Source organism: Amphiprion ocellaris, chromosome 15 (assembly GCF_022539595.1).
Source record: "Amphiprion ocellaris isolate individual 3 ecotype Okinawa chromosome 15, ASM2253959v1, whole genome shotgun sequence".
Taxonomy (NCBI): domain Eukaryota; kingdom Metazoa; phylum Chordata; class Actinopteri; family Pomacentridae; genus Amphiprion; species Amphiprion ocellaris.
In genome coordinates this window covers 21,096,210-21,115,629 of record NC_072780.1, presented here as the reverse complement: position 1 = coordinate 21,115,629, position 19,420 = coordinate 21,096,210, and the positions used below count along the sequence as shown (strand labels likewise).

Here is a 19,420-nt window from a genome sequence, read left to right as displayed (position 1 = left end):
TTGGTTTGCCCTGCTGAAAGTGCATGTCTATTAGAGACAACTTGCTGTAATTTTGCTTAGTTTAAAATCCTGCCTAGAACAAAAGAAATAATAATAAATAAATATTACTACATTGACAAACATAACATATTGTAAAGCAGTTAGTTGAATCTTTTACAAGAATTTTAAATTGTGATTTCAGATATGATCATTGTCTGCCTGGTGTGTCTTTCCAATTATTTATTCTTAAAGTCCTTACTTCAATAGATGAAGAACATGAAAAAAGTGCTGTGTGTCCATAATAGACAGGAAGCTCTAAGATCTCTTCCTGTAGCATTTGAATTTATATTACTTTAAACCATGTTCCATATACAGTACATTCTTCAATGAGGAACTGTATGCGCTCTAGAAATTAAAGTAAAACATTAATTAGATAATGAAGGAATTATTCATGAATACATACTTAAGTTGGTGGACACTAACGAGATTTATCTCCCTGCTTGTACATTACTGGAAGTTTAGGTTTAGAAAATATTCCCTAGGCAACTCAGATAAGCAGGAAATTAAAATGTTGATGCCTTTATGTCTAAAATCTAAAAAAGCGGCATGGTTCTCTGTGTATGATGCCACTACTAAAAGAACTACGTGAACTGCTCACATTGGACCCCAAAGACTAATGGTGAAGTTCATGGATCAAGGCTAGCTTTCACATTGCTAATAGTTAGACTTTGAAGCTTTAAATAAGATCTGATGTTAAAAGACAAGAGCTGGCTTGTGTCTTTATCATACATTATATAAAGAAAAATGTGTTTTTAAAAAAGTTAATAAAATATGTTTCTAAAACCCATTTAAAGCATTAAACAAACACCAAAATTTGATTTTTAGCATATGTGTTTGCAGCAGGGTCTTAATGGTTGTGCAGTTACATGTAGGCACATACGTAGCCTGTAAAGTTTGAAAATGTAGAGAGTAAATGATCTGTGCCTTTGTACCTTAGTGGTAATCAAAGTGTTTTACAATGTTTCCCATTCAGTCATTCACACACACATTCACACACGGTGACAGAGCTTCCGTGTAAAGTGCCTGCAACTTGGGGTTCAGCATCTTGCCCAAGGACATTTCAGCATGCAGAGGGGCTGGAGATCAAACTGCCTACCTTGCAATCAGTGGACAACCCACTCTACTACCTAAGCCACCCTAAAAATTAATGATCTAATACTAGAACAGGTGTACACGGGCCTCGCAGATTTAGAAAGTTTTAACTTACAACAAGAAATTACTTACAGTATCTCTTTATTAATTTTATGTCCCTTGTGAGTGCTACATTCTATTATTGGATTATGCTGAATTCCTGTGAAGGCAGCTTTTTACTGCAGAAGATGTTTGAGGTGGAGGTAGTTTCACTTGTTTTGGATACTCTTTACAATGTAATCTATAAGAAAAGAGAACATCATTCCAAAACCAAAATGTGTGTAAAATCTCTCAAACTGTTAACTTTTCAGATGTCTAATCTGTTCAGTTGGCCCCAGAGAAAGGTATCATAAATATACTTTCACTGGAGAGAAAGCAGCTTGAAAAGTTTTTAAAGCTGTTCCTACATTGGTTTGGCATTGCTCAGAGGTGTCCCATGTCATTGAACAGAATGGTTACCTTTTTTTTTTTTTTTTTAAAAAGCACTCTGTAAAGTAGTGCAAAACAACATTTTCTGTGGTTTAGACTTCTGGGAGTGGTGCTGATGGGGTAGTGGATTGGTGAAACAAAATGTAAATGTGATTTTTGGAGTAAGTAGTTTTCAACCTTGATGAATGTCTGCCAAGACGTGTGTTTGAATGAGGTGTCATCAGAAGCCTACAGGTCACTTTTGCCCCAGGACTCCAAGGAGGGTTCATTTGGCTTTGGTTTAGGTAAATATCCATTTGCCTACATCTATTTATATATATATTTATAATAGGTACATCTTGTACCTATTATAAAGATAGGTACAAGATTCTGAGCCGTAACTGTTGGGCCATGTGTGGGTCTCAGGATATAGGAATAAAGTTGTTAAAGGTGGATTGAAAACTCATTTTCTCTATTAGGCTCACTTTAGCTGGCAAACAGTGCACATTTCCAATTCCCTCGTTTTATGATGTCTATATTCCTCACAAAAAATTGTGTTTCTGCAAAATTGGAAGTATGCACAAGAAGGGATCCTCACATGTTGTACTATGGCATCACATAATGCATTGTGACTGCAGGATTATAGAACCTAATCAGAACACAGTGTCATAAATATGATGTGCACTGTGTATAGGAGGATGAATGTTTATTGGGGCAGCAGGACAGTAAATGACATGATGATATAATTATGATAATTTTCTAGGGATTATATCCAAATAAGAATTATTTGAATCTATTAGGTATATTTAATAGTAAACCATCACAGTGCGAGTCTGTTAGTCACTACTTTGTCAAAAGAGTGAAGGATGTAGCAGAACTAACATACTTAGCAAAGTAGTGGCAAATACATTAGCCTGACTTACACAGTGAATTTTTACAACATGCTTTGGGTGAACTTTGTCCCAGTTTAATGTTTTGGGCATTTGGGTGTAGAGAGGAGCAAGGCTGTCAACTGATCACCATCTGCTGGAGAAATGGATCAGATGATGAGGAGGCTGCCAGAGAGACCTTGTAGACCCAAGCAAGTTGTTGGGGGAAAAGACCCAATTCAAATCCCATGTCCAAGAGAGCTTTCCTTGCATTCTGGAGGAGATGTAGAGAATAGTGTCCAAAGGGACCCTTTTCAAGAACACTGTTGTATAAGTTGCTACATATAGCTGTGGTCTGAATCTTGTTCTGGCCACTCATGGTAGCAACACAAGACCCACTGCTGGATGCCATAGGCTGTCAGGTTAAAAACAGAGGCTCTCTGGGATAGGCTGTCCTGGGGAACCCCATATTCCACCAATATGTACTGGAGACAAAAAAAAAAGGCCACTGGAGCAGCACATGTAAACTCTGTGGCCTGGGAGAAGTTTTGAAAGGCCATGGAGAGGGACCATCAGTTGGCCCTGAATAGGCTCTGGAAAAAGCTCAGGAAAGGAAGGGGGGACATCACCCAAGCTGTGTTCAACAAGGAAGGTGATGCTCTAACCTTGAAGCACTCAGAGAAACTAATGAATCCAAAGAAGGCATCGCTGAAGGCTTCCAGTGGGTCTGAATTTACCTCTCAAGCCAAAGTCACAGAAACTTTGTGGATGAATAAGATTTGTCTAGAGTTGCTGAAGGCTCTGGATGGCTCTAGAAGACACTATCCTGTTTGACATGCTCCCTATATGGACCTCTGAAGAGGTACCTCAAGACTTGTAAACAGGGTGAAGGATCAAAGTATGAGTGCCAGTTAGCATGGCATGACATTGAGCGCTATGCCAAAGTACTGAAGAGGAGGTAAAGACCAATGGTCAAGTCTTGGATTCAAGAGAAGCAATGATGCTCACTATGATGAGTTTTTTCTCTTGCATAGCTGATTCAGTGGGCCCCTCAGGTTCCCTAAGGGATTCAGTAGAAGGTACTTTGGGACTATGGGGTACCATCACTGTCTTTGTGTACTGTTAGGCCCCTATACACTGGGAGTGAGAGCTCTTTTTGCATGCACAGCAGTCAGTTAGACATGCTTAAATTGGCCATAAGGCTTCTCAAAGGTTGTATTTTGTCTCCACAACTGTTGGTGATTCATGAACAGGAAATCAAGCGTACCCACGATGGGGATCAGAAAGTCACATCTTTACTCCATACAGATAGTGTTGTCCTTCTGTACCCATCACACAAGGGCCTCCAGCACCCACTTGAATGGTTTGTAGCTGAGTGTAATGTGACTTAATCAGCACTTACAAATCTGAGCCCATGGTTGTTAAACAGGTCAAAGAGGGACAGTCTGTCCTGGTTTTGCTCACAAGAGACAGGAAAAGGGTTCATTGGATTGACCATAAGTTAGATGCAGCTTCTATAGTGATGTAGTCACTGTGCCATACCATAGCAAAGAGGGAGCTAAGCTAAGGCAAAACTTTTGATTTACCAGTCTGTTGCAATCTTTTCAACATCCCTACCCTCACCTGTGTTTGTGAGCCTTGGGTAATGATAGAAAGAATGAGATAGTGGCAGAAATGAGTTTTCTCTGCGGGGTGGCTGTCCTTTCTGTCAAGATTTGGTGAGAAGTTCGATAATCCAGGAAGCAGGTAGTCAGATGAGGTTGTTTTAGTACCTACTAAGGATGCCCTCTGGGTGTGTCCTTTTAAAGGTGTACCAGGGAAAACTATCTGGGTGGAGGCCCTGGAGCAAACCTAGGACTTTCTGGAGGGGTTATATCTCCTAGCTGGCCTGGGAGCAGCTGAAGATCCATTAGGAGGAGTTGGAGGAAATTTCAGGAGACAGCGAGGTCCGAGTGTCTCTGTTTCCCCTGTTGTTCCTGCAACCTTAAAATGGTTAAGAGATTTAGACAATGTATGGATGCTTTTTACTGGGGTTGTCTGTCTCTTTACCTGGCCTCTTGTTGTGACTGCCATTCAGTGTTTGCAAAAAGCTCTACCATGCCTGATCCCAGCCACTGAATCTAACAACTACCTTGGTGGATACCCTATGTTTGTATATCACCTTCCTGGGATCATCCTTGGCCCTCTGAAATGTTTACACATTTTGCATTGCCTGCAGGACATTTGTAAGGACTATCCAATGACTACAGGGGATAGTAAAGGATAATGTCTGTCTTTTTTTTTCCTGTGATTAACTGACCAATCAAAACTTAGTCAATGAGGGGAGTCTCAGTTGAACAACATTAGGTTAACTGTAACAAGAAAGCTCTGAAGCAAATATATAGTTTTTCTGTTCTTTCCATTGCAGACCTTATAAAAGAAAGATCTGATTAAACAGAGTATCTCAAGTCATTTTAAATGTTCATTTCTGTTAAAATAACTCAAATCTATACTTTCCCCTATTGTTAAAATTTTGTATTTTGCTACTCTGTTATCCCGTCACTACGCTGTCAAGTCTGTTCTCTTATAAGCTACAGCATCTGATTGGGGTTTTTTTTATACTGCTAGCAGCAAAGTTAGAGTAACATATTAGAATTTACACCATCGCAACTCTGAACTTTTGCTTCTGTTAATTTTTCTGTTAGGTTTTTGGAATGCTGCGAACAGTCACGACAAAGCCACCATTTTACTTGCTTTGAACGACGCATTTGTTTACACTCCAAGGCTACCTCCCTGGGAAAGTGGTTATGCACATTCTCACAAATAAACGCTTGCATCTGTGAGATGCAATTCAGCACAGGAACGGTGAGTAGTGTTAAAAAGAAAGGTCAGCAGCAGTTTTGGAGCACCACAACAATGAAGGAAAGTTTTGAAGAAAGACTCCCAGACTTTCTCCAACTGACAATCCATCTATATTTTTTTCTGTTGTGATCTCAAAATGCAAAACATTGCAACCTCCTTAAGTGTCACCTTGGTTTCTGTTTATGCTGTGTGTGAGCTGACGTTCACAGTGAAGATATTCTTTTCAGCCAGAGATTTTTAGACCCTAGTAGATGTTCTCTCTTACTTCAGAAAGTACGTGGTCATGTGAACAATAGTGCTGATTTTGTAAGCTTTGTCTATACGTTAGTAAAACTCAATTATATCTACAGGTTACGACAAGAAACATAGTTGTTAAATATACATAAATGACCACTGTGACTCAACACCACATCATGTGTACTTCACATGTAAGAAGTATGTGAAGTACACACCTATATACACTGTTGACTCCTCTGAGACACATGATGTATTTAGAGGCACATAATGACATCTATCAAAATTTTTCCATATGAGAAAATGATTCAATTCAGGACAATTTTAATCCTAATGGGTTAAAATTCATGTGAGCAAGGAAATAAGCTAACAAGTAACTAAATTCGATGAGTTAAGGATTCAATATGCACTTAGTTAACAAACTCATGATTTTAGCTCTGAAAGTGATAATTAAATAATGAAATGTAAGAAAGGTTTATCAAATATAACTTTTCTTAGTTGAGATTATACAGTTCACAGGATAAAGTAAACACTGAGTGAACTGTTTTTCTGCATTTTTCAACTAAAGAATGTGGGAGCTTTCTATGCTTGTAAAGGATCAAACAATTTAAGATATCAGGTTTCTGTTCCAGCTTTACTTGCTGATATTTCATGTTTCCCACACCTAACAAGTTTTAATGGTGATTTATGCAAAAATAATATAACTTTTAGTATTGTACAACAGTCTTCTAAATTTTCTTACTTTCCAATTGAATCTTTCAGAAGAAATGGTTTGGGCTGTTCTTCATTTGTCCATCAGAGATGCAGCCCCTTAATCACAGCTTAATCATGTAATATTGTCTGTATATACCTGTGTTAATACGGTGCAAAACCTCAAGTTGTACTGTAACAAATAGTGCTGCCAAATAAATCCAGTCCAGGCCACAGCTATCACTGAAGACACCGAAGTTCTTGTCAGCAAAAAGGAAATCCTAAGATCGTTGTCCATTATCACGATTATTGACCAAACCATCTTTTGTTTTGCAATGTAGTACTTGGTTCTAGTTGTCTCCTATGCAGTGGATAAGTCCTTATATAACCATGATATAACCAAGTTCATGGTTTGCCCTAAATTCATGACCTCAGTATTTTTAAAACCCTGTCCATCTACTAAAATGTAGCAATGGTACAATGTTAACCTCTGAATTATAGAGGAAAAGAAGTACAAAGCAGAGGATGTATAAAGTACTAACCCCTTAAATCTATACTTGCAAAGTTGTAGTAAAGTAGTTGAAGTGCTTCTCCATAGTCTTAAAAACAACCATCATATAATTTATTTGAACTGGTTTATCATGCATGATTAGCACACTGGATTTTACAGTTATTGGCAGAAATGTTTTGTCACTTTAATAACAAATGACATAAATCTTATATCTTATGATCAGGAATTTCATGTATTTATAGTTGTGGGTAAATGAACAATACATGCCAAAATTAAAAAGATAATGTTCAGAGAAATGCTTATGAGTAGGAGTCGACCAATACGGCTTGTTCAGGGCCAGTGCTGATATAGATTGTTGGTAATCAAGGAGACAGAAAAGTAATATTTAGAGCCAGTATCCAAGAGTGTAAAGGAAAATCTTGCTGTCAACAATGAAGAATAATACAAATTCCACTGCAGAGAACAGCAGATAGAGAGAAGCGATTAAATCAGAGTTGAAGTAGCACGTTTCAACTAATTTTATCTGGAATTGATTAAAGCACCACTAATAATTGGGAAAATGCTAAATATTCGATCCAATAATTAGTCATGCCAATAACTGTTCAATCTACAATCATGTGCATATTTCAGCAACTCAAAGCATGTCTAAGCTGCATATGCTATAAACTGCATAATGCATCACAGTTTGTGAAGGCATCTCTACGCTAGACACTCCATTCAAATTCCCAAAAGCTTATTATTATCACTCAATGATAAATCTTAAATAAGCTTATTGTGGATACTTCTGCAGGTTGCAGGTTATATATTGTAACTTTTCAAAGATTTCAAGACTTGAAGATCTGGAAATGGCACTCCTATGACTTAATAATTAATCACACTTGATAAGTCACATTAATAATAAACCTGTAGGACATTTATTCAGCTTTTTTTTCTCCAGAATGTTCCCTGTTGCACACTGAGCAACTGTGAATAAACTCATTTTAATCAGTTTATGAGTTACAAACTGTATTGTGACTGTTGTTCTATCCAACTCAAGTGGTCATTTTTTGTAATATTTTCTTTCTGAAATCATAAAATATATACATTTTACAGATTATTTTTCTACATCTTTCTCTTTAACATATAAAGTGTAAATTACATCGTATCATGACGTTTGTGTTATTTTAATGAAATGGAAAATCCTTTTAAGGAAGTTTCAGAGGCATGAAGTTCTTAACAGTATAACCTTCAGAAATAATGTCTTCTTTAAAATGACACTTGTGTGATTGATTACACTGACTAGATGATAACATGTCGGTCATCAGTCACTGCAGGTTGTCAGCAGAGCTGTAGTAATCCTTCAGCTTACAATAAAACAGTAACAGTGTGGAGAGTGTACACCAGTGCACGCTGTGATCAATCAACTGTGAAAATGTTCATTTAATTAGTTTATCAGTTATATGCTGTAATGCATCCTAATGCAGAAGCGTTTTGAAGTTCATTGCCCAGTGACTCCCATTTGTTCTTTAACTCAGCTAATTAATTTCATTATAAAGTCATGCAGAAATCATGCCATAGAGAATCAACACTGACAGCACACACACATATTTTCCTCATGAAATTCTATGTTTTTTCTTCGTATGTGACGTGATATTATTCTCCAGACTCTCCAAAAAAAGTTGAACCGGTTCAATTCTTGTATTATTTTAACTCAAGAATGTATCATTTTAATTAAGAAACAGAAAACTCCAATAATGTGAAAATGAAGTTTTTATCAGTATCCGTATCTGAAATGGTGCTTTCTTTAGTCTGGCCGTCCTGATTGATCATGCTGAGTAGATAATAACACATTAGTTATCGGTCACTGCTGCAGGTTGTCCACAGTGCTGTACTTCAGCTTACAATAAAAACACACACAGTTTGCAGAATGTAAACTAGAGCACACTGATCTACCATGAACATGCACATTTTAATCAGTCTGTGAGTTATTGTAATAGTTACTGTAATGAGCCTAATGCAGAAGTGTTTTCTTCTCTACCGGCTCCCATTTGTTCTTTAACCCAGCCAGTTAATGTCATTACAAAGCCATGCAGAAATCGTGCCACTAAACATCAATACTTATGGCAATCACGGGCATTTCACTCAGGAAAACTTCCTCAGTTTATTCTTAAACAATTTATTCTTATTTAACAAAACAATAAGCAAAACTGTCCAAATAAAGTTAACCAGGTTTAAATCTTGTATTATTTCTGATGAAAAATTGTAATTTAATAAAGAGCAAACTAAACAGCAACCTCCAGAAATGTGAAAATAAACTTCTTCTCAGAAAGTTTTCTCTAAAAACGACCCTCATGTTGGATCACAGTGAGCAGATATTAAAACATCAGTCATCGAGCAGTTTATCATCAGAAATGTCATAAAGAAGATGAGCCAGAGACTTTATTTCTTTACTCTGCTGTTTAATAAGCGCATAAATCGGCAGTGTGGTGTTTTACGTGACCATTTATCCCGCTGAATTGGGCATTTTCGGGTCGCCGTGCGTAAAAAGCAACACAATCAGACCGCAGACACTTGGAGCTGTGGTAGTGGGAAAAGGAGCTAGTTTTAATTTTTGGGGACCGTCGTGTGTTTTGTTCTTTTCCAAGAGCAAAAAAAAAAAAAAAAAAAAAAGAAAAGAAAAAAAATCTTGATTATTTTCCCCCTGCGTTTCTTCTCTCCGCCTGTTCCGCGCTGCGGAGCTGCAGTGATGTCAGCCTGCCTGGGTCATTTGAAGGTCAGCAGCCTCGGAAGGGTTCATACAAAGTTCACTCGCATATATTAGGCAATTCAATCTTTCATTCTCTGTGGCAAAACTAGTTGGAAATGAGCTGCACGGGGGGACGGATAACCCATTCGTCATCGCAGAGGAAAAGGTGTGCTTTTAAACGCCGTCCGTGTTATTTTTGATATTAGAAAAGAAAGATCCTCCAGTTCGGGCGGGCTTCAGCGCCGTTTTCACCGCTGTCGGCAACCGGGACGGTGCGATTCAGTGAAAACTCGTCCGAATATTATTGTTATTATTATGGAGGAGTCCCGTTCGGACGTCCCCGGCAGCGCGCACACTGGACTCTGTGTGAGAAAATGGTAAATGAGCATTTAGAAGAAGCCGCGGAGCGTTTTGGTCCGAAATAATTCATCATCCCGGTGCGGGACGAAGGAGAAGAAGAGAAGCGAAATCTACCGTGCCAAGAAGAATAAGAGGGAGAAGAAGAAGAGGAGGAGGAGGAGAAGGAGGAGGAGGGGGAAGCAGAGGAGTTTGATGGAGTTGCGTGCGCTTATGCCGGCGATTTTTATCCATAACGCACAAGAGTAGTTGAACGAAGCGCCGTCATCATGTTTGACTGCATGGACGTGCTGGCCGTGAGTCCCGGGCAGATGCTGGATTTCTACACGTCCAGTCCGTCCTCCTGCATGCTGCAGGAGAAAGCTCTGAAAGCCTGCATCAGCGGACTGGCGCACAGAGAGTGGCAGCACCGCCGGAGCGCACACTGTAGGTCCAACTTCTCATCATCATCTGTTGTTGTTGTTGTTGTTGTTGTTGTGTTTATTGCCTCTTAGAGCTGCGGGGATGAGCTCTAAATGATGATGCTGGCTGAGTCCATCATCCACATGATCCACAACAAGTTGCCATAAAGGGCCTGCAGGTGATAATTATAGTGAAAAAGTCAAGCAGCGTATTTCAAACAGGCAGGGAAGAGTTTTAGAGGGACTCTTGACAGCAGGACGCATCATAAAATATCAGAAGGAATAATTATTAATAAACACACAGGATTCATGGAGGGGATACTTTATGTAGCCTGGATAAAGTGTGATGTCTGCTGCTTGTCAGATATTTTTTTAAAGTTTATTTTTGATGTCAGATTGAGTAGAAAACTCTCCCCAACGTCATATTTCACGCCTGCCGTTCGCCTCCATAAATCGTGCGCAGTGGAAGCAGCTCGGACCTGCTGATGTATGGCTTGTCTCAGATCAGCTCAGTTCAGAGAGCAGCGTGCTGGCTGGAGGAATGCAGAGCGTAAACACAGGCGCTGTTTCCACACCTCCCTCCGCGGGCCGCACATGACAGGAGGGGCGGCCTGACGAGCCGCGACCTGCGCTCTCTGACACTGATTTAGATAAACGACCCTGCGGACTTTTCAACAAGATTAGCGGTCTGCTATCGGAACACGGATTGGCCAAGTCTGATTGATGGACTGCTGCTAGTTTTTATTCAGCAGACAGAGTGGATGCATTAAGGGCAGCTGCAGTTCTTGGAGTAGAAGAAGTGATTAGTCTTATTTTTTTTAAAGGTGAGAAATACAGAAATATCTGGTTAAAATAAAATTAGCTGGCACTGCAAACTGAAGTGCATCATATGAGAATAAAACCACATTAACACCACATCATAATTATTCTAATCAGAGCAATAACATGTAGGGGCATTATGAGTGAGGACAATTATAGTTATTCTTTAGAAAGAAAAATACACCTGAATAAAACTGCTGTCACTAAATTAAGTGCGTATTTGAACCAGGCCATCAGACTGCACTGTAGACACTTGTCGGTGTTTGTTTTTCTCTGAGGCCTTGCTGCTGCTCTGTGATTTATCCTTATCTGATAATGACCAGCCTCCAGCTGTCATTCCTCACCAAGGGTTTGCTCAAGGGCACTTCAATCCAAGCAGCTCTACTCGGCAGTTAAAATGCAGAAGTTCCAGCTGCAGCTGCCTCACAAATGCAGCACTCTGCTGCAGTCCACGGTCTGAGGTAGAGGGAGCTGCAATGTTTGTCTTACAAATAAATCTTCTCACTATTGTCCCTATTATCAATAGATTTTTCTAAAGACTTTCTAAATGAATTTGTTCCCAATGTGATGTCTTTGAATCTCCGTCCAAGCAGCAGCAACCTGAAGAAAAGCAAAATATCTTTAGGGATTCATTTAAGTTTCGACAAGTGATTAATAAAATAGTTTGCAATAATTTTCCAATAATCCACTAATTAATTAGTCATCTAAAAGATTCAGCTTTGAAACACATCAGTAATAATTCAGACACACTTGTAAACCTAAAACTTTTTAAGCATTCATTTATGTCTAAAGAAAATAAGTCTTCATCATTGCTAATAAAATTCCACATTCCCTATTAATTTTATATGCATTCTTATGCGTAATTAGCTGCTCTTTGACAGGCCAAAAGCAGGATTTTACAAATGATCAGGCTGTCAAACTACTTACTGAATTGTGACCAAACACCAAAAACTATTATATTTATTATTTCCTCACTTGTTCTGTTAAGTGTGAAAAAATAAATTTGGTCTTTACACTGGTTTTTATTTAAATTAAAATTGGTTTAGAATTTAATCCCGTGAGGTCACGTTCTTCAGCAAATCCATAGGTTCCTTGTCTTCATCAGGAGAGGCTCATCCCACATCGTTTTCAAGTCAAGTAGAAACACTGAAATTATAGAGGCTAGAAAGACTTAATCTCTTCAACAAACGCTCAACATCAGATCAGCTCTTTCATAAAATCCATAACGGGGCTGAATACTTCAAAAAAGTTTAAATTAAATTGAGAGTAGACTGAGGAGAACGCAGCAGCTTCTGCTTATTTACCTGTTTAAATATTTGCAGTCCAGGCAGAAGCTGCTGCGACTGGGCCATAGTCTGCTCCAAACCTCCTGCCCTCCTCCTCCTTTAGAACATTTTGACCACACACCAATAAGAATTAGATTTTTTATGTCCTTTTCTGTTATTCCATTATCTTTGAAAACTATAATTTGTCTTTGCACTTTTTTAACCTATAACACAGAGGTAGTTGTTACATTTAAAAATATATATATATTTTGTGGACATTAATCCTGTGAAGTCACATCTTTCAGTGAAACAGCTCATACCTGATGTTTATTGCTAAAAACATCCAAAATCATTTTTAACATTAGTTGTAAATTTTGAAATTAGTGGCAAAACAAAAAGTACACACTGAAGTATGCATATTGATCCATTTAAATAGTAGCAATACAGGCCCATGCCTTTAACCTGCTCTTTGATTGGTCCATAGCCGAGGTCACATCCTGCTTTTCACTGTGTGCACACTAATTTACTAAATTTAGGTCCCAAAAAATCCCCTCAAAATTCCCATAAAAATTCTGTTTTTCTTTTTAGTGATTTAGATGTTTAAGTTTAATTATAATCTCTCCATTAATGTATTCCAGTTATCATGGAATTCAATTAGATCAGCAAGAAGAGCACATCTCGTCTCCCAGGGCACTTAACATAATATTTGGTTTACATTGTTCCTCCAACGTCACGTCATTTTCCATAACCCATCAAATTATAGCAGCAGCACGCCGAGATGCTTTTGATTTGCCTTGCGATTAGACAGCCAGTGGCCTTTAACACGTGTTCACCCTGGCCTTTAAGGTAGGACTCATGGAGCGCTAAATGGGACGGAAGTAGACAGTGTTGATGTTTCTCTTCACGTTTTCTCACGACAAACTCGTCCTCGGCCCGCAAAGCCGCACGTTGGCCTTTTGTGCGATGAGACAGGACCAGCCTCCCCGCTGCCCTTTTGCTGTTTCAATAAGATGCTGTTTAAATAAGACTTTGATTTGAGAAAGCCTCTCCCAGGGTCACTGAAATGCTGGTTTATTCATTTATTTATTCGGGATAATGGAAACCTCCTGGGTGTTAATTAGCTGCATTGACAACGAGCCGACCATTAATGCACTTCCTCTTCCAGTTTAGATGTTAATTAAGAATGATCAAGGACCTCCTTTACACAGATAAAATGGGCTTTGCGGCTGAGAAATGGCTGCACATGATACCCACAGCGAATAAAGAAGCAACTGGATTTCACATTAAAAGCATCATTTTGTGGCATCAAAACAAATCCAAAAAGCCATCAGACAAATCGGCAGAAAGGTGACTTAAAAAGACAGACTGTGATGCTGCAGCAGGATATGTATTGTACGGCTGATGTGTGTTATGGGATAATTGGGGCCTTTTTGTCTTCAAGGCTTAAGCGCCTCTGATATGGACATGAAAGGCCATTAGCACAGCTTGCACACCAAGCTAATTTAGTGGGCGTGTGAAATGAAAGGCGGATGGGGGGAAATAAAAAGCCGTGTACAACAGTGAAATGAAAGGAGAGCTGTCTGATGCCAGGCATGTTTAATCGACATGATTAGGACGGCGTTAAGGTCCCACCAGGGTTACACTGATACTGCGTGTCAGCGGAGATGCTGGCCTTTTAATAAATATCAAATACCAACAGGCTGGACCGCAGCTGCAGATACGCACACCTTCATGTTTCCTATCTTCAACAATGATTCATTTCAAGACTTTCCACAGTTTCTTATGTCAAAATAATGGCCTTTGGAAACTCTAAATGTAGGCTTTATGTAGGCCCCTCTTTTCTTTTGTGTTTTTTATATAAAGTGGAGAATTTTACTTTCGCACAATAGAATACCTGCTGTTTCAGAGGCTTTTACTCAATTCTAAAAAACTCAAAACTGATTATCATTATTTTTGGAAAGGATACAAGGCAAAATGGTTTGTGTAGCACTTTTCAGCAATAAGGCAATTCAGGTGGGATATTCAAAAGCATTAAGAACAGGCATAGAATGCACACCGATGCATATAGATGCATTTAAAAGTAAGACAAAATACAGAGTGAGTTACAGTGGGGTAAAAGAATTGGAGAAGTGTGAATAAGAAGCACATTCTAATTAAATGTAGCAGTAAATAAACATTTAATAAAGGCTTTAAAAGGTTGTAAGCAAATATAAACCCATTTGTCTCAGGTTTCCTTCATTTTGTGATTACAGCAGTGTTTATGGGATGGGACCTACAGTTTAACTAACACAGACAGTGCCCTAAAAGAGTATGTCAACAGTGTACAGTTAAAGTGATATTTTTGGTTTGTGCAGAACGTTACATTTGTGTGTGTGTATATATATATATATATATATATATATATATATATATATATATATATATATATATATATATATATATATATATATATATATGTATATATATTCAAAGTTTGTATATATACAAAACATTGTTTGCAGTGGAGTGACATTTTAGTGAACTGTTAGGGAACAATGTGTATCTTAATTCATTCTAATTGTCGATTAATCTGCTGATTAAAGAAAATGTCAGAAGCTCATTTTAATTTCTTCCAGCTCAAGGTTGCATCTTTACATCTTGTTTCGTCTGATCGGTTGTCCAGACACCACATAAATCCCAAGAAAAGATAAAATCCTAAGACGTGACAAGTTAGAAGTCTTATTTTGTGTTGAAAAATGACTACAATGATTATTCTGTTGTCAGAAAAGCAGCAGATTATTATTATTTTTGGTTGATGAAGTGATTAGGTGACTAACTGTCACATTGTGTTATAAACAGTTATTGAATGTTTGCTCAAGTCAAGTCACAGTTTACATAAACTCATTTTACAAATCACAAATATGTAATATTTGTAATATACAAAAACAAGGGGCTTTACAATCTGTCCAGCACACATTATCCTCTATCTTCAGACCCTTGGATCAGGCTTTTTTTTAAAAAAAAAAAACAAAACAAAAAACTCTTAATCAGTAAGAAAGGGAGACTTTAGGAAAATGTTGATAATTAAAGGAAGGAACAGACAAATGTTTTTAAGCTCCAATTAAAAGCCGGAAGGGGAGCAACACTCCCAGTTTTGTGTGAGTTCTTTCCAGATATGATGGTGGAAACAGAAAGTAAAGCCTGCCCCAGACCAGCTGAGAGGTCTGCTTGGATCTAAACCCTTCAGCACTTTATAAATGGATGGTCTAAAACCAGTTCTTTGATGAACAGGATGTATAGATCTGGAATAATGTCGTTGACCTTTTTATTGTCAGAGAGGAGTCCAGCTGCACTGAAGTGTGACAATAAGCTCTGAGTCTGTAACTACACCAAGCTTCTAAAATTCAGGATGATTGCTGGCTTATAATTATTCCTTTTTGGCATCAAAAACATCTGTTAGTCACTTTTATCTTCAAAAGAAATGATTAAGTCAGTGAGATGTATCTTTTACGGTTTCCTGCTTGATCACACTTTAAACCATTTAATTCAAAGATTCAATTGCAATTTATTAGACTTTATTTATTTCAGGGGCTTACAGATTTCAATATTAGTATATCTCATATTCATTATGAAATGCTTGTTGCTTATAACTCATAGCATAAATACACAACTGTTCAAAAGTTTGGGGTCACTTAGAAATGTCCTTATTTTTGAAAGAAAGGCATTTTCTTTCAAATGAATATCTATGAATATCTCCATAGGGGTACAGAGGAACATTTCCAGCAACCATCACTCCTGTGTTCTAATGCTACATTGTGTTAGCTAATCATGTTGAAAGGCTAATTGATGATTAGAAAACCCTTGTGCAGTTATGTTAGCACATGAATAAAAGTGTGAGTTTTCATGGAAAACAAGAAATTGCCTGGGTGACCCCAAACTTTTGAACGGTAGTGTATGTTGTGAGTATTTCACAGTCAACCTAGATTTTGATCTCTTTACCATCAGTTTTTAATCTGTTTTATCAATTAATTTAATTTACATAAACTTCTATATGGGAAGTGTATGGAGCTTTTATTGACATAAAATTAAGGTGTTACATTTTCTTGTTATATGATTGCTACATTAGTCATTTCAAGCACTTTTTCTCCCTCATAAAGGAAAAAAAAGAATTTTGAATTGTATTTTATTTTCCTGTGTTTGCCACACCCACCCCACAGCTGGCAGAGGGGGGAATAAATTCATACTGCTGCTGTGCTTTTAAGGCCACAAATTCCTGCAGATTAAAAAGAATCCTCTCACATTTCAACCACTTTATTCCTTGTTCCTTCCCTGAGCTCTCTGCCTCCCCTGTCATCTGCTTTTATGGCCATGTCGGTCGTTTTTATGGAAGCTTTGAAGTAGTTTGCACCTGTTGTGTTCGCCGCATAGAGTCGACCAGCTTCCCGTCGACTTGCAGTTTGACCTCTGTGCTGCCGTCATCCCGAGGTCGCTGCCGGGTCAGAGAGGAGGTCAGAACGGGGAGGGTTTGGTCATGTGACCACCTGCGAATTTTTCAACCCACCTGATGACTTTGTCGGATGCAAAGTCAGGTTTGGCAGGTTTTTCCTGTCAAACGCTTACTAGATTTTGAAGCCCTGATGAAAAACAGATCCTCACCTCTCTCCTCTAACATTTCTCCACCAGACATGAAGTCAAATGACCGTACCCCATTGTTATTTTCTTTTCCTGAATGTTTAAAGCTCCTCTAAATATGCCTTTCAGTGAAGCACATTGGAGAGCGGCGCAAAGCTGCTTCTAATTCGCTGTACTTTGGGTGAACTTTGAGCATTTCCTCTGACTGGGCCTGCTGTATGTGAGCTATGTGCTCTGCGCTCCTGCAGAGAAAACCTGGAAGAAAAACACTTCCAGACTGGAAGGAGCGTCAGCTGAGCGGAGGAGGAGGAAGAGGAGAGGGGCTTGATCCACCGACTGGGAGTAATATTCCTCTAATCCTCCCAGGCTATGCCCAGCGCTCCACACCCAAATCACCACAGCTTTCTCCTTAAAACAAACCAAATACACAAATACCCCGAGGAGCTTCAGGAAATGCCTCTCCTGCTCCCCCTCCTCTTTTTGTTCTTTTCCTCCCCTTCATCCTGTCTCTGGTGATCTGTTATAATTTGTCAGCTTTAATTCAATCTCGTGATTTATGGTTGTAGCACTCAATCAATTTTTATTTAAATTAAAAGGAAGCGCTAGATTTTAAGCGCACCTCTCCTGCCTACAGAAGAGCAGCTTTGTCCTAATTTCGAAAGCAGCATCATTGTGTTAAATTGCCTGTGTGCAGCGACAGACTTTGGTTCAGGTTCTTTGCCATCTGTTGGTTGTGTGGACATGTGGGCAGAGTTTTACATGTCACTGGTTTCCTGACTGGGGGAACTGGATCTAAGGATGTAGAGGGTGCAGAGCGGATAGATGACGCCACGGCTCCATTATTCCTACGTTACCTTCAAGTAACCCCAGATCCTGAAAAACATTTAAAATGTTCAAAGGTTCAGTTCAGTTCGATTATCAACAAATAAAAAATGGAAAAGGATCAGTTCGTCCAGGTTAAACAAACAACATCGCCCAGACTAGATCCAGAAAATCATTCAAAAATGTTCAAAGGGCTAGTTCAGATAGATGACCAAAAAACAGATAAAATAAATAAACAAGTAAATGTTCAAGAGGTCAGTAAACTGAAATTATTAATTAGAAAAAAGAAAAACATGATGTGCACATAGTGGCATGTAGTCATGTGATCCTGTTGAACTGAACCTCTTCAAGGCTTATTTAATTATTCTTAATACGTGGACAACAGAAAAAAAAATCATAGTAATTTGTTACATTTCCTGCCCAAAGTAATCCACGAATGAATATTTTTTTTTATCATGTTTTCTGCTCTGGTTTAATCCTTCAGCTCAAAGCTCTGATGAAGCTGCTGTTCCTGTTGTTTATGAATTAATATTTAAATTTTTTAGAAGAACATTCACATTCACATGTGTTACTTCTACTTTCAAAGTCTCACCTAAAGAGAACTTATATGAAATATTGCTGCTAATGGCACATGACTAGAACTGATCGTGACTTTGTCAGATCAAGATGTAGTGAGATTATCAGGTCATGTCTTCACTACGGGTCGACAGATTATCTGCCCAGCTGATTATCAGATCCAGTATCAAGCATTTTCAAAATTATCTGTATTGTTTGTTTTGTTTTTAAACTGATGAAAATCATTATTAAAGATTCAAAATGTTGCCTCTGATGTAGCTCCCTCTGTCTGTAGTCCCTCTTGCTCTGCCCACAGCACTGTTACATCACCATCACGAGCAATCAAGCCAATCAACACTAAAGGACAAATGTTGAAAAATATAAGATAAGATAAACATTTATTGCTCCCCATGCCAGTGGAAATTTACATTGTTACAGCAGCAACATTTTTACAGCAGCAATAAACATATGTATAATAATAATAACAATAATAATAATATGTACAAGGAGGGAAAATGAATAAATACAGTATTAACACACTGTAGACAACAGCAATATAAAGTGGCTTGTAAAATAAATGTAAAAGTGCAAGATGCAGAAGTGCAAAAATTGCTGTGCAAATTTTATTATGGTTTGAGATTATATGTTTTTAAATATGCTTTTGAATTAAAGATGTAAAACATAAACAAAGTTTTGAGTTACTCGGAATTTTGATGCCGAGATTTTCATTTTTTTCTCCAAATGTATATGATTCAAGACATCATTTATCTGTCTCCTTGATTACTAATAACTGAAAGTGGTATCGGCCCTGAAAAATATTTTATTTATATATATATATATATATATATATATATATATATATATATATATATATATATATATATATATATATAGAAAATATATGTAGAAAATATACTCAAACAACAATGACTCCACAGCTGGCGGGGGGAAAAAGCAACATTGGGCTTAAAGGTTAAGAGAATTATAATAAGTCTCGGCCTCCTCATCACCGGGCCAGAGTGAGGTTTAAAACATTTTCAGTGGTACATCCATTTCAGTCTCCAGAGTTATTTTTAAAGCCTAAAATGGTCTGTTCCTGCTTCTGGGACGGCTGGGGTCCAACGGGTTAAAAGCAAAATTTT

At 38.1% G+C, this 19,420-nt stretch overlaps 1 protein-coding gene across 2 annotated transcripts in view; it reads left to right on the top strand.

Moving 5' to 3' along the window:
* Positions 1 to 19,420, top strand: part of LOC111573403 (retinoic acid receptor beta) — a 234,571-nt gene that overhangs the window by 121,856 nt on the left and 93,295 nt on the right. Inside the window, exon 1 of one of the 2 annotated variants that reach the window (XM_035951541.2) lies at positions 9,354 to 10,231. The exons of the other annotated variant lie outside the window; for it this stretch is intronic. Within the exon in view, the coding sequence (XP_035807434.2) occupies positions 10,075 to 10,231 (157 nt within the window). The 5' untranslated portion in view covers positions 9,354 to 10,074. Of the gene's footprint in view, positions 1 to 9,353; positions 10,232 to 19,420 lie in introns of those variants that run through there. 2 annotated transcript variants of the gene reach the window in all.